This window comes from Geotrypetes seraphini, chromosome 5 (assembly GCF_902459505.1).
Source record: "Geotrypetes seraphini chromosome 5, aGeoSer1.1, whole genome shotgun sequence".
Lineage (NCBI taxonomy): Eukaryota > Metazoa > Chordata > Amphibia > Gymnophiona > Dermophiidae > Geotrypetes > Geotrypetes seraphini.
Genome location: NC_047088.1, coordinates 16,195,690 through 16,209,951, shown reverse-complemented (window position 1 = coordinate 16,209,951; position 14,262 = coordinate 16,195,690). Strand labels below are relative to the sequence as shown.

Genomic DNA, 14,262 nt, shown 5'->3' with positions numbered 1-14,262 from the left:
CTCAAAAGTAGTAGCTGAGAAGGTAAGGAATAAGTGGTTAGCTTTCATAAACTACAAAAGATCACAGAAAGAGGAAGACAGGCAAAAATATCTGGAAAAGTTAAGAGAGGCTGGTCTTGTAGTCAGGAAAGCAAAGTTGCAAATGGAACAAATGGAAGAAAAAATAGCTGACAAGCAGTGTTCCCGCTAAGGTGCGCTGGCCTGCGCACGCGCACAAAATATTACATCGCAGCGCAAAGTTTCTCTTCACAGCGCACACACGCGTCGCAAAGGTAAGGGGAGGTAAGGTAAGGGGACGCATTGGGGGGATTGCACTTCCCCACAATTGCCATGCTTCGGTTCCTCTTCTTCCTTCCTTCCTCCCCCCCCCCCCCCCCCCCGCGGGACCCTGCGGCACCATCAACTCTTACTCCCTCTAATGTCGGCCCTGCAGCTCCAGACTTCCTCGCACCTTCTCCCCTCCCCCTTTGGATCGCTATTATTTTAAATGTTATAGCCGCGGAGCTGTATCCATCAGTGGAGATGTCTAACCTCGGCCTGCCCCGGAACTCTTACTGCAACAGTGACTTCCTGTTCCTGCCTAGACGGGCGGCTGCTGCAGTAAGAGTTCCGGGGCAGGCCGAGGTTAGACATCTCCACTGATGGATACAGCTCCGCGGCTATAACATTTAAAATAATAGCGATCCAAAGGGGGAGGGGAGAAGGTGCGAGGAAGTCTGGAGCTGCAGGGCCGACATTAGAGGGAGTAAGAGTTGATGGTGCCGCAGGGTCCCGCGGGGGGGGGGGGGGGAGGAAGGAAGGAAGAAGAGGAACCGAAGCATGGCAATTGTGGGGAAGTGCAGAGCTGCAGGGAAGAGTGTTGCGGTACCCAGCTGGAGGGAGAAGGAAGATGAGGGAGGGAATTAAAGGATATGCCAGGGCTTGGAGCGTAGGAGGAAGGTATGCCAGTCTAAGGGAAAAGGAAGGGGGAGATGTGAGAGCATGGAGGGGGAGCGAAAGATGGAAGAAAAGGAAAGGAGAGAGATGCCAGAGAATCAGGGAAGGGGAGATACCAGACTATGAGGAGAGGTGTGGGAGAGGGAAGGCGAGGAGAGAGATGCCAGACCAATGGGGTGAAAGGAGAGATGGAAGGGGGAGGCATACAGTTTCTGGAAGGGGCATAGAAGGAGAGAAGATGCCATATAGGGGAAGAGAGACGGCAGACAGTGAATGGAAGGAAGAGAGTTACAAGAAGATGAGGAAAGGAGAAACCACAGAAGACAAAGGTAGAAAAAAATTTCTATTTATTTATTGCTTTAGGAGACATGTGTCACTGTTTCTGTGAAGCATTGTATGCAGAGTCCAGCTTCTTGCTGGTTCAATTTAACCTTTGTCTATGTATTTTTATTTTATCCCCCCTTTTACAAAACTGTGAAGCGTTTTTAGCACCAGCCTTGGTGGTAGCAGCTCTGATGCTCAGAATTTTATGAGCATCAGAGCTGTTACCTCCGTAGCTAAAATCCACACTACAGTTTTGTAAAAGAGGGAGGGGTTAGTTTGTGATTACATATTCCTTACTAGGCGAAGGTGTTTTCTGTGTTCTGTGTGTTCGAAAGACATGGTTTTCTGTTAGGATTGACGGTGTAGGATTGATCTGTGCTGGTCTGGCTTGTTTAGTTTTACAATGGGTGTATTGATGTACTGCTCACTGCAATATGTAAGATGCTGCCTTTTCCTAGGTACTCATGTGTGACGTGTGGTTTGTTACTAAAAATCATGTTTTTCTTACAGATGGGGGGGGGTGCCAAAAAATGATGGGCCCCGGATGTTACATATGCTAGGTACGCCACTGTATGTAAAGATACCAGAAAGCTGGCGTAGCAAAAACTTCTAAGTTTTGAGTATTTAACCCTCCCACAATCTCACGGGCACTCGTTTCAAGTTTATTGAGATTTTGATTTAAACGCAATATCAAATATTTTCAATGCGTATAACAAAAATAAATTTGGGGAAATAAATAAAACCATTTGAACCAGTGTTCCCGCTAAGCTGCGCTGGCGTGCGCTGGCGCACAAAATATTACATCGCAGCGCACACGTTTCTCGTCACAGCGCACGATCGGAAGAGGCGTACGGCAGATGGCAGGGCGGCGAGAGGAGAATCGGGCGAGTTGGCTCATAACTTGCTGGCGCCCGATATTTTTGGCTCACGGTGAAAAAAGTTTGCTCACAACACCCGCCCGCTTAGAGGGAACACTGCTGACAAGGTAAAACGGGGAGCTAAGACATTTGTAGAAGTGCAAAAGTGGCATGATGAGACTCAAAGGCGAAGGAGAGGAATATGTAGAAGCTGATAAAGAAAAGGCCAAATTGCTTAACAAATATTTCTGTTCTGTGTTCACGGCTGAAGCACCGGGAGTGGGACCGCAGATGACAAACGTGAATAGGGATGGAGGAGTAATAGACCCTAATCAATTTTCAGAGGGTTGTGTTTATGAGGAGCTAGCTAAAATAAAGATAGACAAAGCAATGGGGCCGGATGGTGTACATCCAAGTGTGCTGAAGGAACTTAGGGAAGTTCTGGTAATGCCGCTGAATGACCTTTTCAACGAGTCTCTAGAGTCAGGAGTGGTACCGGAGGACTGGAGAAGGGTGAATGTGGTCCCTCTCCACAAAAGCGGAAGTGGGAAGAAGGAGGGAATTACAGGCCGGTAAGTCTGACGTCTGGGATAAGCAAATTAATGGAAACGCTTTTAAAACAGAGAATGGTCAAGTTTATGGAATCCTGTGGATTACAGGACCCGGAGGCAACATGGATTCACTAGAGATAGGTCTTGTCAGACAAATCTGATAAATTTCTTTGACTGGGTGACCAGAGAATTGGATAGAGGATGTGCGCTAGATGTGGTGTATTTAGATTTTAGCAAAGCCTTTGGTATTGTTCCACACAGACGTCTAATAAATAAACTGAGTGTCCTCGGGATGTGTCCCAAAGTAATGGGCTGGGTCAAGAACTGGTTGAGTGGAAGGTGACAGTGATCAATGGAGATCGCTCTGAGGAAAGGGATGTTACCAGTGGTGTACATTATGGTTCTGTTCTTGGGCCTATTCTTTTTAATATTTTTATAAACAATATTGCTGAAGGGTTGTCGGGTAGGATTTGCCTCTCTGCGGATGGTATGAAAATCTGCAATAGAGTAGACACACTGGATGGTGTGAATAACATGAAGAAAGACCTGGCAAAGCTTGAAGAATGGTCTGAAATTTGGCAGCTAAAATTTAATGCTAAGGTCATGCATTTGGGCTGCAAAAACCCAAGGGAACGGTACAGATTAGGGAGTGAAAAGCTTATGTGCACAACAGAAGAGCGGGAAACAAAAAATGAAAATATACAAAAACCTGATAAAAGAAAAACGCACAAAGCACTACGCACAGAAAATATGCTCAACAAAAATAAAGAGTAAAGAACTATTCAAACTACTAAAAACGTTAACAGACACAACTCGAATCCTGAAAAATGACAATCGGCCCAAACCCTAGCCAACTTCTTTTAAAAATAAAATCTTAGCTCTAAGAGCAACTATACCTACACCCAAAACCAATACTCTTCACTACTTTGAACCTCACGATCAGGAATCCAGAGTAGACATGATCTGGGACCACTTCGAATTCCCAAGCTGGCACCAATTCCTAAATTTATTCAATAAATACACCAAATCAAACTGCCTACTTGACGAATGCCCCCCTAAAATCATGACAGTTGCCCCTCCAGACTTCAAAATGGAACTATTCACTTGGCTAACAACTACCCTAACAAACGGAACATTAAACGAGGATATGGGACACATACTGATTACACCTATCCCCAAAGATCTGAAAATCTCAACAGCACTGACATCCAACTACAGACCCATAGCAAGCATTCCACTATTCACAAAAGTACAGGAAGGATTGGTCAACCTATAACTAGTAAACTACCTAGACAAATTTAGCATCCTCAGTGAACACCAATCAGGTTTCAGGAAAGGATACAGCACAGAAACCGTCATAGCTTCCATACTAAACCACCTCTATGATCTTTTCAGCAAAGGCAAAAGCGCCCTGATTCTGCAACTAGACCTTAGCAGTGCGTTTGACCTAGTAAACCACGAAATCATGCTACTTTGCCTAGATGCAATGGGACTCTCAGGAAAGGTAAAGAAATGGTTCCAAGAATTCCTAACAAACAGATCCTATCGAGTAGCCAGCAATCGAAATTACTCCAACTCATGGAAAAACCCATCAGGGGTGCCCCAAAGTTCCCCACTATCTCCCACACTGTTCAACATCTACATCGCATACTTAGGTCACCTACTACAAAAATTAGACTTAAAGCATTACATATACGCAGACGATATAGCTATCCTAATTCCCTTAAATGATATCTCAACTGAAATTATAGATAACCTCACTCACACAATGATAGAAATCGAAAAATGGACTACCAACTTCAAATTGAAACTAAACACAGAAAAGACAAAAGTCTTTTTGGCAAGTCCCAATGACAAAATAACCAGAACATCACTAAAAATAAACGACCACGAATACCCAATCTCCAAAACCATAAAAATACTGGGTATCACACTAGACACTCACTTAACCATGGCTGACCACACAAACTTACTGGTGAAGAAATGTTTTTACACACTGTGGAAACTAAGGACTATTAAAAAATTATTCGACACAACATCCTTTAGACTACTGGTGCAGTCGCTAATCCTATCTATCCTGGATTATTGCAACATCATCTACCTGGGTATCCCAAAAAAAACAGTACAAAAATTAAGAATAGTGCAAAACACTGCAGTTCGCTTAATCTTCGGACTGAGGAAAAAAAACCATATTAGCCCCACTACAAAAAATTACACTGGTTGCCAGTGGAGGCGCGAATACTGTTCAAGTTTGCATGTATCTGTTTCAAACAGGTCTGGGGGCTAGCACCGTCCTACCTACTACCACACTTCACGCTACACAACCCCTCACGAACAACCAGAAACATCTTTACATACCGTAAGATCACAGGCTGCAAATACAAATTCTTCCTGGACAGAACCTTCATGTTCCAAGCAAGCAGACAACAATCCTGGCTGGGAAACAAACTAAATAGAGCAAGGCAGACCTACGGCGCATTCCGAAAATCAATTAAAACCGTTCGATTTGACAAATTCATTGCCTAAACAGATGACCTTTTCTTACTATGATATCTCCCCTTGGCAAACCTGATGTAATTCCTCATGCAACTCCTATTTCTTATGTAACTCTTCTTCGCTGATTGTCCAGCCTTCTTCCAATGTAACCGCCTAGAAGTCATTTTGACTTTGGCGGTATAGAAAAATAAAGTTATTATTATTATTGATTTATGTGATGATCTTAAGATGGCCAAACAGCTTGAAAAGGTGATGGCGAAAGCTAGAAGGATGCTAGGGTGCATAGGGAGAGGTATGGCTAGTAGGAAAAAGGAGGTATTGATGCCCCTGTATAAGACTGTTGAGACCTCATTTAGAATATTGTGTACAATTCTGGAGGCTGCACCTTCAAAAAGATATAAAAAGGATGGAGTCGGTCCAGAGGAAGGCTACTAAAATGGTGCATGGTCTTCGTGATAAGGCGTATAAGTACAGACTTAAATATCTCAATCTGTACACTTTGGAGGAAAGAGGGGAGATATGATAGAGACGTTTAAATACCTACGTAATATAAGTGTGCATGAGTCGAGTCTCTTTAATTTGAAAGGAAACTATGCAATGAGAGGACATAGGATAAAGTTAAGAGGTGATAGGCTCCGGAGTAATCTAAGGAAATACTTTTTTACAGAAAGGGTGGTAGATGCCTGGAACAGTCTCCCAGAAGAGGTGGTGGAGACAGAGACACTGTCTGAATTCTAAAGGGCCTGGGATAGGCATGTGGGATCTCTCGGAGAGAGAAAGAGATCATGGTTACTGCGGATGGGTCATTTGGCCTTTATCTGCCATCATGTTTCTATGTTTCTATCAGACCAAAGGTCCAGGAGGGTCATGTATGCAATGTGTCATCTATGCAAACATTCATCAGGATTGTCTCAATTGAAAAAGGTTAAGAATCACTTCTCTATGTATTAGACGACTTCATGGGTTAGTAGTCTACCCTTTACTGAGCACATTGGAAAGGCCTTCTTGGGATCTGTGTTCTTCAGTTCTTACAGTCTGCGTAATAAGATAAATGCATCTTTCTTTCTTTTTTTTTTTTGGGGGGGGGTTGTTTTATTTATTTTTTGACTGCTGTACTTTTTTCTTTGTAGTTGATCAGTTGCGTGCAGAGGATACTGATGGGCAGAAGACTACAGCAGCAATACAATCAGCAACAGCAACATATAGCTTATCAGCAAGCAGCATTGAGCCACCTCATGATTCAGAAACCTCCAAACTTGATCTTGAATCCCTCTGCCTACCCTCAGATTGATATGAGGGGAATGTACCAGACTGTGGCTGGAGGCATGCAGCCTCCACCATTGCAGCGTTCACCACCTTCCATGAGAAGCAAACATGCAGGACCTTCCCAAGGGAAATAAATGGGGAGTGGGGTTGCATTAAAAGAGTGATAAAATTGAAGAAAGACCTTTTTATTTTTTTAGGAATCAATGGCTTAACAGAACTCAGCTGTATAAATGGTTTGGTGTGCCCCTTTTAAATGCCAAACTGTATTCTGCATAGTTTGCAGACATTTTGTTTTTCCTTTTGTTTTTCGTTATGGAACATACCAATTCTCCCTGTCATGTTTAAGTGATGTTACTTGGAATATTCTTACACACTGAGTGCAGGAGAGATCAAAATGTTTTCAGTGAAAACAAGTTTGCCCTAAAATAATACCAGCTCCATTGGCATGCCCTTCAGAGCCTGTATGCCTGCCATTTTCAGCAGTCATCGAAGCGTTGTGAAAAGGAAAGTAAAAGTGTGCACATGTATCCATGTTTGATGTGCATAGAAGCAGCTTGTTATAGTATAAGAGAGATTGGGAGGGATCACTTGCTGGATGTACAGCAGCCAGTCCAAACTAGTGGGAAGGAGCACAGCACAAATAATTGTTACAAAAAGCGATGATCAGCAACAGAAGTTACTGTAGAGGTATTCTAAGTTTCCAGCAGGACCCACATACCACATGGCGCCATTGACCTAAGATTGAATCCATCCAAATAATCAGTATTAGGCAACATGAAAATCATTTAGGGCAGGGATCTCAAAGTCCCTTCTTGAGGGCCGCAATCCAGTCGGGTTTTCAGGATTTCCGCAATGAATATGCATTGGAAGCAGTGAATGCACATAGATCTCATGCATATTCATTGGGGAAATCCTGAAAACCCGACTGGATTGCGGCCCTCAAGGAGGGACTTTGAGACCCCTGATTTAGGGCTAGATTTACTAAAGAAGTGCTACAGCATTAATGTGCTTTAATAAGTAGGTCCCACCTGTGGTAAAGAACACATATTAATGCGTGTTGAAAATTTTTAGTGAACCTAGCTCTTAATGCCTTATACATACTGATGTATTTAATGTATTTATGCACCTATACACAATAACATGCGATTTGTTTTACTGAAACTATTTAATTAACATAGATATGTTGGCTGGGTTATCAAAAAATATTCATCTTGATCAAATGTGCCTATGGAATTTCAAGACCATACTTGGAGATTTACTTTTGTCACCATGCAGCATGGATCAGTTGAGCACATATGCCACAAAGTATGCCTGTTTGTTGGATTTTTGTTAATCTGGAAAATGTTTCAGCTAACACATGCTGCCTAGTGAAGCACAGTCTGCCAGGAAGAGAAAAAGATGCTTCCAAGCTACTCATCCATTGAATACATGAAGTGTCTATGGCTAAGATATTTTTCTTGCTTTACCATAAGGGCACTATATCTGCAATGGCAAAGAATCTGTAAGAGAAATAAAAATGTGTATGAAATACCCTTGAAGATGGAATTTGGATTAATGATAGTAAATTAAAAGCTTTTCAGTAAAGATTTTTTTTTTTTTTTGAGAATAGAGAAAATCTTTGTATATGACCCACATGATTATTGTAATGCATTCTTTGAATTTATGGTCATGTATTCTAAGAACGAGTGATGACATACTTTGGTAATGCCAAAAACAATTCTGTTTCAGGCTACATATTTTTTCATATATACCGGTAGTTACTGTGACACATTCACTAGCCATGTTGTTGAGAAAGGAAAGTATTTAGCTAGAAAGAGCACCGTTTGATTCTAAGAAACTTCCAGCTTGTAGTATGAAATTCTTGCATGTGTAAAATCTGGGTTGGGCAATTCTACCAGTGTATTTTCGGTGAAGCCTGTCACTAGAAGAGCAGTAAATTAGTTTCTGCTTCTCAGATCAGCTATAGGTGCTGGATAGTGTTCATAGCCAATATAGAGTCCTTGCCATTATACTATACTGACCCTCACTGTCATGTGGATGAAGCTGTGGTCTCTTGCTGTGGCTGAGCCAGATTTTTTTTTTTTTTTTTTTGGGGGGGGGGCTAGGTATCTGAAGGAAAATGGTACTGTGGTCAAGTGGAGGCTACTTCTGATTAACCAGAAGGGAACAAAAAAATGTCATGAAAATTCATGTCACCTTTAAAACAGTGTTCAGTCTTTTGGAGGTAATTTTCACACTGCTTTGGTCCAATGTTTGTAGATAACCTCTACTTGCAGAATTTACACCACATTTAAAGGGAAGGACCTTTGAAAATTACCTGGAGTACAAAGTACCTCTAGACTTATGAACCTGCTTTTTGCAAGGGTAGAATTTCTACACAACAAAAAAACTACTAGTGTTATCTGATTTTGCCTAAAACACACCACAGGAACACTTTACTTTAATACAGTTAAAATTTGGCACATTGTGGACCGCTATTCGCATTTCGAGATAGATTGAGGAAATGCAATTTTCAACTAAACAATTGCTGTTTACTTATTGTCTTCCCCAGGACTGGACATGAGTTGCAACACTACATAAACAGAAATCTGCTTCATAGCATGGAAACCTTTTGGAAAAATATCAAGCAGGAAAGGATAGTTCAGACATATGTAGTCTTAAGCATGTAAAATTCAGTGTGAATCAATATTCAGTTAAAGCACAAGTCCACAACTGAATATTTCCAGTAGGTTTAAGCTTGCTCTTAAGAGTTTTCAGTAGCGGATGGGTGTCAATCATAGAATATTAGGCATAGACTTTTTGTGGAAATGGCTTAGAATTAGTGGTGTTGCAGTAATGTGGTTTTCTGATAAAAACCATTTAACACCCATTTTAAAGTGCCCCTTTATGTAGCACCATGTGCTTAAGTTTGGGGAGGTTTTAAATCACTTTTGTACTTTCTTGTGGTTTACTTGTCCATTTTCCCTCTATTTGAAGTGGGTTGAGCAAGCAGTTTGAGAAACAGCATATTCTTGGTGTTGTAATATCTAAAGAAATATGAGTGGTTTTTGGCCAAGATTTCTCTTCTCACCTTGTAATGGTATACAGCACTCTGATTTAACCCTATTGAAATATTACCAGTTTTTGCCCTCGGTAAAAGTAAAGACTTTGTTAGTTTGTTCATACTCTCTCCCCCACCCCACCCCCACCGTATGTTTAAGATTTTTTTTTCCCCTAAGTGACTTGAAGTTTACTTTATCATTCAAAAAGTTTACTAAAAGATAGGAAAATAATGCTTACATACATTATCACTTCATGGTGTCATCTGTCCTGTTAATATAAAAACCATCTTAAACTGGCATTAATAGATTCACAATTAATACAAACATTGAGAGTCTGATATGATTTCATTGCCCTGCCAAAATTTGTTTCTCATTCAGGTTTTCTGCTCGTGTTTAGGACATCAGTATGTGATTTTTCTTTTTCTATCAGGAGTATATTGCTTCCTTGTGTTTGGACAGATGAGTTCTTTCTTAGAATTGATTCCTCAAATTACAGGATACTGTTCTATGCTATTCCTTGAAAGGTCTTTGCCTTTCAGGTGAAGGAAACCGAGACTTGCTTAGACTCACAAATTCTGTCTTATTACAAATTGGGAGATGAAGATTACCTTATCTACAACAATGTGCAATATTCTTTAATACTACTGTCCTAAAACTAGTCAGGGGTTCTGCAGTTATCTTAAAACTGTATACATAGCCTTAATTAACTTGAGAGAAGAATGCGTTTTAATCCTTCTCTCTTCTTTTCTGCCACACTTTGCTTTCCATTGTTTGCTGTAAAATGATTACTGACAAACACCTGAGGTTATAAGTTTTATCCTCCATGTAGTCCTTCTCTATGTGCCACTTCAGTGATTGTTAGATCTCCAGTTTTTAAATAAATTGCATTAAAGGAGCACTTTGTACTGATTTTAAAGATATTGGTAAGAGGCATGTGCTTCAGCAGTCTGCAGTACTGCCATAATTATGAAATAATGCCTGTATTCCTACAGATGAGTCTATTCAGCCTTTCTAATATTTTGTCTGAATTTTTTTTTTTTTTTGAAAAGAGATTGCTTACTGATCTAATTCTGAGCTAGAGTCTGATTTATTAATTACACTTCATGCGTGCACCTACTTTTCCTTGGGACTCTTTGCTCATGAAATTGAATCATGCACTTCACAATGCAGCAAGGATAGGGTTGCCATATGCAGCTTACATTCAGAGTAGTAGAAATACATTTAGAAAGAAGATTGATCATTCTTTTCTAATTTGGTTTTTAATATATCCCATTTTATAAAGGTAAAAGTGTATTATGCAAATAATTTGTTATTTTTAATATGTTTAAAACAGAGGGTCACAACAGAATGGGAATGCTCAGAAAAGAAGCAGGTTATGAGTGGATAATAAAGTTGAACATGATGTCATTGCATCAAATTTTCCGGCCGGCAGCACAGTAAACGCAGTACCCCGGCCGGAAGAGAACAAATGGAAAAAAAATAGAAAAATGACTTGTGCAACTTGAGACTGTTTTTAAATTATTTAACTGTATGTTTCTGGAGGAGACATAAATGTTACACCCCAATAGAAGGAAATTTTGTTTCAAAATAATGTTGCTAATAACTTCTGATGTGTTGTACAAGGTGTCTGTTTAGTACTAACAGAACAGTGCTTCATTTGAAATTGACCCCCATAAAAGCCATAAAAAAATGCCAGAGTAAAATGTCCATGGTGGGTTTTTTAAGATTTTGCCACATGTTTAATTAAATGTGATTTGGTTTTGGTTTTGGAGAGATGATAAATTACTTTCCAGGCACTGTAAGATAATATATTCTTTAAAAAAAATAATAATAATTTCCATTATACAGTAACAAGGTCAAAAGTTTTGGAATTTGAGAGTTTGTAATGCACTCATGTCTCATTTTTAGATTTGCAAGTTTTAGGCAACATTTTAATGGCACATTTTGTACCAAGGAAAACAAGAATAAATAAAAGGAAGGAATAGCTGAAGTCTGAAACATGAAGGTAAAACTTGGACCACATAACATAAAACTGTTTTTTCAGTAGGTGTCTAGCTGCTTTCTCTGTACTTTCTAAGTATTCATCAAGCTTTAACCAATATTTAAGGACAGAAAATAAAATCAATCCAGATATTAACAGGCTCACTTTTATATTTTTAGATGTTTTAACTAGTTGCAATGGCTTCAACAAAATGACAGTTTAAAATGTTGCTTATCCTACAGTTCTGCCTGCTAAATCCTCTACATTTTTGTAACTGTTTATTACCTTGGATGTAAAGCGTTTTTTGCTTAGTAATGTGATACTGTGTATGTTTTGTCCTGGTTGTTGAGTAATGTTCTGATCCCTTCCACCAGCACTGACTGCTGAAATTGTACAGCTGTGAAGATTTGCCTTTGTTTCTGTTAGAAGCCCTTCAGTTCTCTATTAAATATCGGACGTACTGTAGAAAAGGGTGTCACCTCTTCCTACAAGGCTGTTTTGTAATATATCTAAGGACTGGAATTGTGTTTTTAAAAGAGAACAAGCATTCAGATATGAAAATATACTATGTGTTTTCACCATTCAAAGTGCTGTTTAGTAGTTGAACTTAAAAGTATTTAATATCTCATTTAATAAAGTGACCAAAATGGATTATGTGCTGTTTAGTGTATCTTCAGGGTATTCATAGACTACAGTGGGAGGGAGGGGAGGAAGAAAAGCAACCTAAATGTAATTTTATAAATATGTGTAATGGGAATGTCCTAAGATTAAAGATTTTTGGGCTTTGATTAAAAAGGAAATAAAAATTTGCAGGTGAGAGTGGCATTGCATCCTAAATTGCATCTGTTAAGCTTATGGCAGGTTGGCTCCCACCATCAACCAGGTATGTATGCAATTTATGACTGAGTCTGGAAGCAAAATTTTACACTCAATTGTAGACCTTTTTTTGCTGTTTTGTTAAGGGAGCCTGAGCTAAATGGTCAAATATCCAGGGATGGATTTAGTGCAGTTAGTACCATGTGTGAGGCTTCATGTTCCTGTTGCATATACTGCTGTTTAGTTTTTCTGATTATTTGAAGCCTTTTTATGTTTATTTACATTTGATGTAAACCACTGTGATGTGAGACCACCAGTGGTATATCAAATCTATATAAAGATAGATTAGTTGTGTCCCATAATTGTACCACTTGACATGCAACTGCCTTACAAAGGTTTTGCCATGAAAGGAGGATTTGAAACCAGCCTGTAATTGGTCAAGACTAACTAAAGACAGCTTTCTTTAACGATTGCGTAAACACAGACCATTTCCATATCTCTGGGACTAATCCTCCTATTAAGGTATAATTCAAAATATCTAGATAAATTGGAGAAAATTCATTCCAACGTTAATCAACTTTGGAAAGATAACATCCACATTGATGAAACAATGTACAGTAGCCAATAATTTCTCCAATAAAAATAGTAGGGGATAAAACATGCTAATACTGTTTCTCTCTCCTTAACCTGGAAAATTTCTGAAGTGGATGTGGTTCAGATTTATGTGAAAGCGAGTGTAGATAAAACATGTAATGGTAACACTTATTTAGCAAAAACTGTGCAAACTGGATTGAGGAATCTCAATTGGAATAACTAATCTCTGTTCATCACTACAAGAATATACACTATGCAAAACCACAGATGAAAAATGTTTCCTCTGCATAAATCATTTGGGACACAAAACCTCATTTGCTAATCTTAACATTTGCTACTCAAGGTTTCCTTATAAAATTTAAGATTTTCTGATGTGGTATTCTTTCTCCAGCTATGCTCTGCCCAATGAAGTTGAAGCCTAAATCCCCAGAGACCTTTGGAAAACCAGGATTTCTTAAAAAATAGTTTCACCTTACATATAATAACTTTTGAGCAAGTTTACCTAACACAAAAAGTAAAGTATTAAATCAAGATTCTGCTTTACAATTGAGCTGAGCATCTTCCAAAAACATGACACCAGAATCCATTCACTAAAGAACTACTCTGTTCCTCACAGAAATTTCTCTCATTTAAAAATAAGTATTGCCTGATGATTATACATGACCTCTTTCATATGTTAAGCAATAGCGATCCATCCATGGCTTTGGGTAAGAGTATGGGTTCTAGACAGCAGAAGAGGCGAGAACAGCAACTAATTCAAGACAGTTATCAAGATTTTTTACTTGCAGAAATTGTAAAGAGAAACCTAAAGAGTCTTAATGATGTCAAAAATGCATGCTTATTGGGAGTGACTGAGCAGTTCAAATGGATGTAACATTGCCAAGGATAATCAGAGAGCCCTGAAAGAGGCTGAAATCCGCTATTAATGCAGTTCCTGAAGAGATGCTAAATTTGAAGAGGCCCTATAAAATTAAAAACAAAAGATTGGTTCTAGTCCTCCAATATGAAGTGTTAATGCTTCACATATAGCAATGCATAATGTGATGATGCTTTTGATTTTTAAATCACTGCATACAAATACAGCCAGTCTCCCATTTAAAAGTACAATTACAATCCTATATAATAAAACCCTAGCCACGCATGCGCACTTACCTGCGTGCTTCTGTGATCTGTAATCAGTAGGTCCGTGGCCAGCAGGAGTGCGTATGTGGCGGCCAGACAAATCGGAATGCGGAGAAACACAGCACAGCCAGCGACTCCCCCCTCCCGCCCTCACTCACCACCAAAGCCTCCTCGCCGGCTCATCCGCATTTAAATTCAGAGAAAAGCGCTGTACCGCGCTAACGCTGGCCTTGCCGTCTTCTGTCCACTGCGTCCCGCCCTCTCTGACTACTTCCTGT

The 14,262-nt window shown here is 39.7% G+C and overlaps 1 protein-coding gene across 6 annotated transcripts in view; it reads left to right on the top strand.

The window, feature by feature from the left end:
* The window catches only part of ATRX (ATRX chromatin remodeler), a 643,287-nt gene extending 631,184 nt beyond the window's left edge, over window positions 1-12,103 (top strand). For all 6 annotated transcript variants that reach the window (XM_033946347.1, XM_033946348.1, XM_033946345.1 and 3 more), the window contains one exon: window positions 6,295-12,103. In XM_033946347.1, coding sequence (XP_033802238.1) covers window positions 6,295-6,564 — 270 coding nt within the window. In that variant the 3' untranslated portion in view covers window positions 6,565-12,103. The remainder of the gene's footprint in view (window positions 1-6,294) is intronic.
* Window positions 12,104-14,262: the final 2,159 nt, after the last annotated feature.